Source organism: Gallus gallus, chromosome 2 (genome assembly GCF_016699485.2).
Source record: "Gallus gallus isolate bGalGal1 chromosome 2, bGalGal1.mat.broiler.GRCg7b, whole genome shotgun sequence".
NCBI lineage: Eukaryota > Metazoa > Chordata > Aves > Galliformes > Phasianidae > Gallus > Gallus gallus.
Genome location: NC_052533.1, coordinates 140,779,390 through 140,791,645, shown reverse-complemented (window position 1 = coordinate 140,791,645; position 12,256 = coordinate 140,779,390). Strand labels below are relative to the sequence as shown.

At 38.5% G+C, this 12,256-nt stretch overlaps 1 protein-coding gene across 3 annotated transcripts in view; it reads right to left on the bottom strand.

The window, feature by feature from the left end:
* TG (thyroglobulin) overlaps positions 1-12,256 on the bottom strand; it is a 140,352-nt gene that overhangs the window by 89,954 nt on the left and 38,142 nt on the right. For all 3 annotated transcript variants that reach the window (XR_005850750.2, XM_040673446.1, NM_001389477.2), the window contains exons 23-31: positions 9,907-10,029; positions 8,042-8,157; positions 7,150-7,258; positions 5,775-5,972; positions 5,074-5,241; positions 4,467-4,532; positions 3,938-4,018; positions 1,579-1,716; positions 329-505 (exon numbers count right to left, since the gene is read on the bottom strand). Coding sequence is in view for 2 of the 3 variants with exons in the window: in XM_040673446.1 (XP_040529380.1) it covers positions 329-505; positions 1,579-1,716; positions 3,938-4,018; positions 4,467-4,532; positions 5,074-5,241; positions 5,775-5,972; positions 7,150-7,258; positions 8,042-8,157; positions 9,907-10,029 (1,176 nt within the window). In the remaining variant the exon portion in view is untranslated. The remainder of the gene's footprint in view (positions 1-328; positions 506-1,578; positions 1,717-3,937; positions 4,019-4,466; positions 4,533-5,073; positions 5,242-5,774; positions 5,973-7,149; positions 7,259-8,041; positions 8,158-9,906; positions 10,030-12,256) is intronic.

The window sequence follows — 12,256 nt, the reverse complement described above, 5'->3', positions numbered from 1 at the left end:
AGGTGCGGCCTCATCAGATTTGAGTACAAGGAGACAATCACCCCCCTGCTTTGGCTGGCAGCACTATTTCTGATGCAAGCCAGGATGTCATTGGCCTTCTTGGCTACATGGGTACACTGCTGGATGTATCATATTCAGCCAAGAACTGACCAACACCCCTAGGTCCATTTCCTCAACACAGTCTTCCCTTGTATCATCATATTCCAGTACTCATTCATACATTCAGGCTTTTTATCACAGAGTCAAGATGTAAAATTGAAATTATTTTGGCTTGAATTGCCAATTCAATAATAATGTATGCATTACAAATTCAAGATCCATAACTTACCTATTTTATGGTACAATGCCTGTGGCTGCCAGGGTAGCACAGTATGACAGTTTTCCAGTATTTGTTCAATGTTACCATCACAAATCTGTGCCTCTGGATACAGGGTACACACTGAGTATGTGTCTGCAGTATTTCGGAGATCTGCCATTTGACAAAACTCATCCTCCTGTGCACAACCTAGGAGGCAAAGCCACTAGAAGTTAGACACACCAGGGTTTCTTCCCCTCTCTTCAGAGCACTCACTTAATGGTATCAATCAGCAAACAAATAAAAAAGAGAATTTCAATATTATTCTACCACAGTGCAAGTTAAACAGGGACAGATTCTGTTTCTAGTTACGCTGAAGAACAGGTTTACTTGGACAGCACAGAAAAGGAGCTACACCACAGCTGTTTGGATAGATATGTTCTTCAGATGTGACAAGCACAAGCCCAGGTTATTTGTGTCACAAACACTGTGACTTGAAAATCGCTATTTTTTACTTTGCATTAAGTTTGACACACCAAACATGCAATCAAAAAAACTCTGTCACTTATCCACCTCTTACATTAAATAATGGACAATAAAGTTAAATACTTTCTATAATATTTTAGGAAGCTTTTGCAATCAGTTTCTGAATTATTATTATAGAACACAAAAATAGACATAACTTTTCTAGAATTAACCTTTCAAGTCATTTGCTTGCAGAAATTTGTTCAGAATTTTGCTCCAGAGTAATACGTCACTTTCAGAAAAAAAATAGAGTAGTCAAATCTTATGTAAGTTTAATTCGTAATTACAGTGGCAACAACTTCTCTAAAGACAAATGTCAATGCTTAAACATGCATGTCTCCAAGGAATTTTCACAGTAATGTTTATGTACTGTATGTACAGTGCTCTCACTTCAGCATTCCTGGTAGTCAGAGCTAGAGATTCTTCTCTTTTTATCATATTCAAAATATGCTTTATTCTTGAAATACCTTATTTTACCTTCTCATTTTACCACTGTAGGCAGTGTATTTCCTAGTAGCCTAAGCTGTATCCACAATAGGGATACTCTGCTTATGAATGATGGGTATCCTTTCTTGCACAGTAGACAAAGTTCGTAGGGAAGAAATAGATGTCCTCTCCCATTAGCAAACTCATTGTAGCTGAATTCCATGAAAATTTTGCCCTGAAAAATCTCTAAGTCCAGCATTTCTGCAGAAAGATTTCAGTTAATTTTTCTCTCCTTACTATCTTGCAGAATAACTGTCTATGACATATCTTACGTGTAAGACACCAAAGCATAGCTTCTTCCGCTGAGTACTTCTGCCTGAAGACCCAGTACTGCTGGTAAGGGATAGAGGAGTTCGGGTCACTTCGTAACTGACTGTCATCCATTAAGTAGAAAAGATCCTTTGTGGAACCTAAGATTCAAACAAACAAACAAACAGCTCAAGCCCACAAGAATAATTTAATTAGGATCTGAAATAAATTAATTTTTATGCTGATTAAATTAAAATTAATTAATACGCTGAAAAATTAAAATTAATTTATGTGCTGATAGTACTGCCTCCCTTTTTTTTTTCATGGAAAATACAACAGATATTAAAAGAACAATGTCACAATTCGATAGAACAAATTCTCTGCTACAAAACACTATTTTTCAACATTGTCACCATCATTAGCTGTGCATTTTTGACAGCAGTGAACAAGAGCCTGCATGCCATGCTCATAAAAATGTGCACCAGTAGAGTTGATTGGCAGTGCTGAAATGCATGACCCACCACCTCAATGTGCTCACATCCACTGTTTGGTCTACATAAATGTTCAACAAGCATCAGTGAATGTCACTGGGTGCCATTTTTTCCACATGGAGAAATTCAGTGACACATCTTTGCTTCATATCCACTTCCTTACCAGATGCCACTCTGTCAGACTGCCCATCTGCTGCCATCCATCACACAGAAACAAAATGTAATGGAATATTGATGGGAAAGTTCAACCTCTATTGCCATATCACCAATATCCACCTCAGACATCAGACATGATTTTTTATTTTTTATGTATATTCCATAAACAACTTTCTATTTATTGAATGTCATCAGCAGGTCTCACAACCAGTTACTCCTGTATTGTGAGTTTCTTCTTAATTAAACCTGGATGCACTGGAACAGCCAGATAAAAATGAAAACAGAAAACCAAAGATGCATAACTGCAGCTGAAATGCTGAAGTATCTAATAACATGCTGGGAGTGCACTGTGATAGAATCATAGAATCATTAATGTTGGAAAAGACCTCTAAGATCATCCAAGTCCAACTATTGATCCATCATCATCATTCCCACTAAATCCACAGTCACAAGTGCCCACAAGCATTTTCTATCATCAGAAATCATCAGATTTCCATCAGAAAATAGAAAAGATATGCTAAAACGTCCTCTAAACATGATCATCAAGTAATAAGACTTTGTAAAGATTTTCCCTAACTTATCCATTATGTTTCTGAGAAGGTGATTTGTAAGTCTCGTTACCTCCCAACACATAGTTTCAACCTCTGCTTGTCTTGAAACCATTTTTGTCATAGCTAAGATTAAAGCATGAAGGAGGAAGCTGCATTCTTTGCATAACTACAGGTTTTAATGACATTATCGGCCACAGCAAGGAAAAAGGAGAGCCCTGAGGGCTGCTCTCATGCCCTGGCAGGCAAACGCAAGAGAATTTCACCCATCATATTAAGTGCAGCTCTTCCTTATTTTGAAGTCTAGACTTTAAAATACCACTAATTGCATAAAAGTGCCACTAGGTAAACAGACATTTTTGTCCATCTTCCATTCAAATTACAGAAAGAAAATCAGCATTGTACTTTGTGTTAAGATTTTACGTGTAATAAAACGCATGCTCAGACATCCAATAAGGTTACTCAGAAAAGATTTAAGCTCATCAGAGAGGTAGCAAAAATGCTCTTGACAGGCTTCATTGCTCTCCTACTTTCAGAATTCATAGAATCAGAGGATGATGGAATGGCTTAGGTTGGAAGGGACCTTAAAGATCCTCAAGTTCCAAGCTTCATACTGTGGGCAAGGTTGCCAACCACTAAATCAGGTTGCTCAGGGCAATTGGGATGCTTGAAGGCCTGGAGGAACACATAATACAAATGATTTTGGATAAATAAATTACTTAGTATAACTTAGCAAACACTGGAATAAAAGGGGAGAACTACAAAGTTCTCTAACTTGGAAGAAACACTTGTGTTTGCTGTTTCATCCTTACTCCACATTGTCAGTAGCAGTAAACATGCCCATGTACCACACTAAGAATTAGATTCCTGGGTTTATGCAAAATGTTTTCTCAGCTGAGTTACATTTCCTGAGTCTTTACAGTTCAGTATGAAAGAACAAACTTTCTCAGAAGCTTTCCACATTTTCTCAGGTAAAAAATCGCAAAGACAGTGGTGCCTTCCAGGAGGACTATATTTTGAAAATCTTTCTCAAAATCTGCATCATGTTTCCTACTTAAGAGAAACCTTTTGTACTCGACAACACCTACATCATTACAGTTCATATATGAAAATATGTGCTATGAAACTCTCTGGTTAAATTCTGCACCGCCCTCTGCTGTCTCCTCTGTCTGCCCTTACTGTGATACCTGATAACATGATATTGTCCTCTGTCTTCAAAGCAGTAGAATCACACTCAGAGGTTTCAGGTCGGGTGACCATATCAGAGCCTAGAATGCAAGAGGAATTAAAGAACACAATAATTCAGTTTATCAGTTTACCTCTCTTCCACAGTGTAAGTTCATCCTTGGTTCCCTAACTTAAGCAAACATTTTGGAGTAATCTGTACCAGTTAGGAAAACTCCTTATGTAGTTTCTCCAGCTGGTGAATCAAAAAATGAGTAATGGAAAAACTGAACCCAAAATTCAGTAATTCATCTAGTTACTTATAGTTACTTATAAATGTCCAAATTATTTGTGGTACCTTGAACACTGATAGGTCAAAGGCAAGTGTTTCCACAGAGTAATTTTTCACAGGGATATGTCTCATGTTGGACATTACCAAATAAAGTGAGAAAGATGCTTCTAGTTTAAACAAGTGGCACTCATGTAACACACAGCTGCCACTGCCTGCAGTTGACCATAACATTTTATAACAAGTCCTGTGAGATAACTTACCTCTCCACAGATACACTTGCTGAAAAGTGGTAAAATTTCTTTCTGCCTCTTCTGACAGCTCAGATGCTTATAAAGAAGAAAATGTGTGTTAGAACAGTTGTTAAAATTAAGCAAATAGATAGCACTGAAATGCATGAAAATTAAATTAAAAACACATCTTTAGAGTATGTTTTCCCTTACTTACAGCACAAGACCCCAGGAAGGCTGACACAGGTGTCCTGGTGCTAGTTTGGTCACAGGTACCAAGGTTTTATTCTATTTTTTGTCACTGTTCTGTGCTAATCTGGATAAATCTCTTTCTGTCGTTGTTCCACAGTTTACATTTCTTTAGGATTATTGACTTGATTCTGTCTAAATTAAATGCTAGAATTATTAAAGGATAACATAGTAGAAGTAACACATTCTTGACTTTCCCTAATGTTCCCAAAGAAAAGTAAGGCCATCTAACAATACATCTGATTTGGGAGTTCTAATTCTCCTACACTTGTACAGGTATGGAGTTGAGAAAAAAAAAAGCAACACTGAAGGTATAAGAACAGGCTGGAAGAAAAGATAGATTCTGTAGACAAATTAAATGAAAGTAATGTAAATTAATTCACTGACATACTTCCACTGAACACTTGTCCTCCCAGGGTGAACGAGAAGATCTTCCCTCCTTCGTCATAGCTCAGACCTCTGCATATTTCATTTATGACTGATGTTTGTGTTGGACTCCAATCATTTGCATTGCAGATCAGCACATCTGGGGATGTCATCAAGCTACACAAGATGGTACCTAGGTTCACAGGAAGTGAGAATTGCATCACTGCCATAAGGCCATTCATGTACATAGAGATTTACATCCAAACATCTCAATACTTTCTCTAAATGCCAATTGAACCTGTGTTACTAAAATAGCTACTGGTTTGTATTGTCACCTAAAAAAATGAAAATCAGAACATACTTTCAGTTTGGAGTACTCATGTTAGGCATTCACACCTAAACCAAACATTTGTAGCCTCAGTTTGAGCTCATACTGTTATCACCTAATAAAATATTACTATTATCTGATAATACCCAACAGTGTTCTCAGCAAAATGTCCATTTCTCTACAGGAGAAATTTTCTGCTTCGGGTCCTTACTGCTTCAGGTCAAATCTCAGTCCTTACTCAAAATCTGACTATGCCAGAAAATGTCAGTGGTGCAGAGATAAGCACAGAGCATCCAGAAATGAGCTCTGCTGAGTGCTGGTTTGTTGTTGTTTTTTTCAACCTAACAGCTATGTATGTGTACTGAAGAGATTTTAATTTTGCAGTGTTTAGACAGTACCTCCATCAAGTGCAATCTGACTCAAGATGAAGCCATCACAGCAAGAGTCCCTGCTGCAAGTCTGCCTGCAGAAGAGCTGCGCATCCGTCAGAGACGTGCCAGCTGCTGAGAGAGCCATGGAGCGATACACACCAGAAAGCACATTCTGAAAACTGGTTCTTTCAAAGGTCTTGAGTCCAGATGAATTAAATTCTTGTGCTGGGCAGACAGAACAGAAAAGAAATGTTCAAAAGAGCTCAGGTGGAGAAGTGATGATTTCAGAATGCCTGCAGGATAGAGTTGGTAGAAAGTTTTATGGTAAAAGCTAGGATTTAAAAATCATTTCTTGGACTTTGAGTTTCAAAGGCAAGATAAGATTACCAAATGGTCTGGTTCAATTAGAGATTAGTAGAGAGGCAGAATATATTGCCATTTAGGAACCATACCAGAAAAGGTTATTAATATGTAAAAGAAGACTGGTAAAATTCTATTTTCAATAAATCCCAGGTATAAATGAAACAACTTTATCTGGTTAAAAATAGTAAATTGTTATTTCACCAGTAATGCTGCATTTGCAATTTGGACTTCTGCTGAAAAAGTCACATATGTAAGAGGACACAATTCCTCTTACCTTGGATCTAACTATCAGTATTAATACAAATGCAGAATAAATCTGATATCAAGATATAATGTTTATCACAATAAACCCAAAGGACTAGCATTTTTTTCAGTTGAGACTTAGCTCTTTCCTTGTCTTATTATTAATAAACAATATTAGGTGCTTGGATAGAAGAGGAAACCACTGAGCTTTGATTCCAACCCTACTGAATTCTGCATTTGGATTTGCTTCAAGTTTGTCTTAAGGCCCAAAACTTAACACAGGTGAGATGGGGAACTCAAAGGTAAACACTGTGTAAGGTTATAAATGTGAAAAAATTTATACTGTCTCTTTCGTTAGTTCAGGTAAATCAGTTTTATATTTACTGGGGAGCAAGGTGTTCATGGCTGGTGAAGACAATCTACAACTAAAATGAATGTAAACTGTTAAGTGATGTACAAGCTTGTCAGTAGTAATGTCTTATATAGTCAAATAACAAAATGTTTTAAAGCTAAATAATAGTACAACAATATATAAAAGTATAACGCTTTGGATATCCAGTTTTTTTTTATATTAACTGATGGAAAAAGTCATCAAAGCAAACATCAACAGCCATATTTCTTATTTGTGGAGAACAAGCTGTAAAGGAAGATTTACTGAGGTTTTTGGGCACTGTGCTCTGAACAGAATTATGTCTTCTTGAACAAATATGTTCCCCCACATCATCAAGATCCTACTCAGAAGTATCCACAATTTTAGCCACAGCAGTCTAACTGATCTCTGAGTTGTATCTGGTACCTTTCTTCAAATAGACCATCACAGCATCTCCCTCTGGATTCCTGATATATAGCAAGCAGCTGAGACGACCGATACTAGTGGCAGCAGGATTCCCCAGAGCACCTTGCACCTAAGACAGAAAATAAGCATGCAATAAATGCAACCTAACCAACTTCCTCTGTTAAAACACCTTTTCCTTAGCCATAAATAGAGGGAAGAATTATCACACACAGCTTATGGCCACCACAGCTTGCTGTGGCCCACTGCAGATGCTTTTTATCTTGTCAAACAGAAATCTTAGCTGATCTTCAGTGCCACTGTGCTGTGTTTAGAAAGCTGTGAGTAGGAAACTGTTATAGACATAGAATTATAGAATGGCCTGGGTTGAAAGGGACCATAATGATCACCTAGTTTCAATCCCCCTGCTATGTGCAGGGTCGTCAGAGCCACATCCAGCCTGGCCTTGAATGCCTCCAGGGATGGGGCATCCACAGCCTCCTTGGGCAACCTGTTCCAGTGTGCCACCACCCTCTAAAAGCCTTTGACTTAAAGCGTGGACAAGAGGAAGGGACTGAGAAATGATGACCATTCAGGTGACGTGATTACTGACCCAGATGCTTCTAGTTCTGACTATTCAGATGAAAGTACTTTTTAAGTTAACCTGACATCCAGACTGTGGGAGCTCATTATGTTTTATGAAGAGAAGTGCCATGTGGTGTTTCATGGAAACACTGAGGCATTCAGTCCCACTTCTGGGAATGACCAGGTGTAGTTTCTCTGCCAGCTTGAAGGAATTTATTACACAGTGTCCAAGGAATCAGATAATTGCCTGCTCTTCATTTGTGATACCTTCTACTTACATTTCATCTATAGTATTACAGTAAATAGATTCTTAAATATCACAGTTTTTTACCAGTCCAGAGATGGTGCAATTGAAGTTGACTTCAGCAGCACTGTATAAATCACATAATATTTCAGCACCAGAAGGAGTTACAGCAGCAAAACTGCAAGCTTCTTCCTTATCACAGTCTGAAAAACATAGAGGAAACCTTAAGTTTCATAGTATTTCATACCTACAATTTTTGCTACAAATTCCTCTGTCTTCTGCCATTTACCTAATTTTTCATACATCTATGAGACTGCAAGCACATGAGTTTCATATGCCAGATGAACTTTGGCTTTCAACCATTTTAGTATAGGATTAAGTTTTCAAATTAAATGATATAAAAATGTATTTGGGCATTCTTCATCAACAGCTGAATTAAATCTAACCACTGAACTAAATATTTAAGGTCTGCAGGATAATTTTGCCTGTGGAAGGTAGGGAAGACTCACACAAACCACTTAGCATATCTGCACGAGACAGTAACTCCACAGCAAACAGGTTGTGGTCTAAATCAGCGTGATAGACGGTAATGAAACACGAAATTCTGGAATCATGTCTGCTAAGTAGTGTAAGGCAATGAGCAGCCATCCCCTCCCAAAGTTATGAGTGGCTGAAGATCCTTTTGCCTATATGCTACCACCACCAATAGGCTCCCACAGCTCTGCTCCTAAAACAGGAGGCAAAATTGTTTCCAAATATTTGTTGCATAAAATCAAACAGTTTAGACTACAACACCAACAGAATATAAACTAAACTATATGACTGCACAGGAGCAGAGAGGGAAGGCTATTCATGTCCTATACAGTAATATTTTAGATTGGCATTGCCATTTGGCAGTGAATATAAGCTCATATGCTAATTAATCACCATGTTGGTCCAAACTTTCAATAAAAATAAAAATAAAATGCACCCTTCTCCTAGCTTAGCATGCCTTATAATGAAAATACAAACTACATGCATCAACTCAGATAGCCTGCCAGAGGGGCATCTATTCCTCCCTAAATTCATGTCTGAAATGCCTTGCTTTTAAGTTATCTCCAGTTTCAAAGCTAGGTGCAAGAAACCTTATACTAAGTGAATCTGTGAAGCTCTGTGTGTACTCCCAGAATAATTTTCATCACTAAACCATGTCCCTCATTGCCACATCTATACAATACATGAACACCTCCAGGGATGATGACTCCATTGCTTCCCTGCTCCAAAGCTCAACCAGTGCTTAATATTAGCCCTTGACACAGGCTACCCTTGTTATTAGAGCCAGGGTGTATTTATTTTGAATGCTACACCTCTACCTCTGTTCACAAGTCTGCATTAGGAGACACAAGGCAAGGCACCTGGAAAGCAGTGCAACTGTGGTTTTAGATAGCTTTGAATCAACATAAGCCAGCAAATGTGATGTGTCCAAAGGCAATACAATATGTATGCTGTAAGACTCAGCAGAGGAATACATCTACACTCCATACAATATCCTTATGATGTAAGCAAAGGTTATTATTCCTCTTTAATACATCAATCAAATAATCTGGGAAGAGACAAAGAATCTGAATTTCACATGGGCTGAACATCTAATTCTTCTTTTTTCTCTAAGTATCTGGAAAGTCTGATGGTTTCCTGGTTTGAACCTTGGCTCTCATTCGTATTGCAAATTTCTGGATTTAAACTCAGATGACTTGCCTAAAATGGAACATAAAGTCATAAGATTTCTTTCTGAAAGAAAGAGCAATCTCTTCTGTGAACCAAAGTTATGACAAGTGCTAGCAGTAAGCTAGCACTGAACTGCAAGACACACAGTTCATCTAGGAACTTATCCATAAGTTCATAATACAAAAGGATTCAGAGTTCGCCAAGATGGTTCCTATTGTCTGTGCAGATTCTCTGAGAGTTTTCCTTACCTGAAATGCACTGAAAAGTTAGACTTTGCAGGTCTCTCCCAAATGACTGAGATTTGAGAATTTGAACGTTGTCTGACCCATAAACGAATGTAGAGGCAGGAACTTTCTCAAATTTTCTGAGCACTAAAAACCAAACAAAGACAGAAATATCAGTTCCCATGCTGCAGAGAGACAAGGAGACTTTAGCTAGAAGTAAAAATTAAGGACTTTTACAGGGAAATAACTCATTAAGTGATGTACTCTGACTCCACAGGTAACACAGGAAACAGTAGGAATAAAGGGGGCCTACCGGAAGGCTGAAGAGGGACTTCTATAAGGGCATGTATTTCTGTTCTGCAAAAACAGCATCACATTGTCTTTCAGAAGCAGTTAGCCAGATGTGGTCTGGCAGTTTATATTCAAGTAGGACTTCCCTGCCAGCAGCAGACTGATTGTCTTCCATTGCTTGTGGTACAGAACAAACTACTGAGTCAACAGGGGAACCAGCTTTCTGAAAAACGATCATTGAAATAAAAGTCACCTCCAACCGAATTTGGCTACAAAGGAAATCTAGGAGCTTCATACTCAAGTTTAGGAGCACACAACCATTGTTATCCACTAACTTTAAGCTTGGGGATTTGTTGTAGGCAGTGTAGTCAGCATGCTCCTTTTTGACACCCTCACTGAACATTTAACTATAGACTGTCACTTGATTTAAATCTACTCTCTCTGAGCTGCACACTGCACATGTGTGAGGAAGCCCATCAAGCAACACTGTTCACAGATTAGGAAAAGCTCATGGGGTCTAGAGATGGGGTCTAGCAGTGGGTTGTTAGAGTTAGGGTGTTATGGTCAGGTTGCGATTGGACTTGATGATCTTTCAGGCATTTTTCAACCGAGCAATTCTATGATTATATGATTCTATGATGCAAAATCCATAGGTCACCAAATGCGGCCAAGTATCCATTTAAGCTCAGGTTTGGCCCTGGCCATGCCCTAAAGAATTTTATAGTCAGTGAAAGAACACAGGGAGACATTACAACCACTATGCTCAGGTTTCTATTACTTATAATACACGGTGTGTCCGTCAGCTGATAAACTAATATCTTTCAGTGAGCACAACATGCTAAGAAGGGAAGAATGTGGTGACTTTAGCTTCACCCCTCTCTTGTCCCAGCTCTGCTCAAAATTCCATAAATTCTAACCATAGAATCATCTAGGTTGCCAAAAACCTCAGAGATCACCAAGTCCAATCACCAATCGGATCTGAGTCCTATTACTAAACCATGTCCCTTACTGCCATATCCACATGTCTCTTTAGTACTTCCAGGGATGGGGACTCCACCATTCTCCTGGAAAGCCTATTCCAATGCTTGACCATCCTCTCTGTGAAGAAATTCTTCCTGATGTCCAGTCTAAACTTCCTCTAGTCCATCATGAGACCATTTCCTCACATCCTGACATTTGTCATCTGAGAAAAGAAACCAACATCCTCCTCACTACAACTTCCTCTATTGTAGTTGTAGAGTAACAAGCTTTCCCTTCAGCATCCTCTTCCCCAGTCTCATCAAGCCAATTCAGACCTTTGGTTCACTGCAGTGAACACCTGACCTAGACCTTAAAGAGCTAAAAAGCAGGAGTCCTGGTCCAATCTCAGCCAGCATGAGATATCTGCTGGTAGAAGAGCTGGAGGTGCAGCCCTTCACATCCCTGCACACTCAGGCACAGAGGTTCAGCTGGAAGAACCCAGGCCTTTCTCTCTGCAACAACTGCATAAACCACAAAATAAAATTCAAGGATAAGTTCTTAAAACAATCATTTGTACTCCTGTAGCAAAACAGCCGGGCTAAATCAGAAGCAAATGTCCACTGTTGTCAGGGCTGAGTGAGCAGGTGCTTTTGATAAAACCATCATTTCTGCTCAGAAAGAACATAAGGGCTAGCCAAAAACTCAAAGAAAAAAAAAAAGTTCTCTCACTCCATTGCAACTGGGGAGAGCATAAACAGAGCTGGAAAGTTTTTCCTTCTGAGGAATACAGGAGAACACAATATAAGCATTAGCCTAATTCTACAGTAAACTGAATTCTTTTTACATCTGCATCTTTCAGCAATGCCTGGTTGAAAACAGAATTTACATATTTTCATAAAAATGAAAAGAATCTGTATTTTTATGTTGTTTGCAATTGTTTGCTGCCCTCATTTCTAACTCAAAATTGGAAGCACGTTGAATGTTTCTCTATTATTCTTCTTTTTTGTTTGCTTGGTTTGCTTTTGTGGTTAGTTTTTTAATTCTGATATTCCATTCCTCCATTTTCTCTACTTCAGTAATATGGGAGAAAAGTAGAGAAAAGATAAAAAGTGTCTAATTCAGA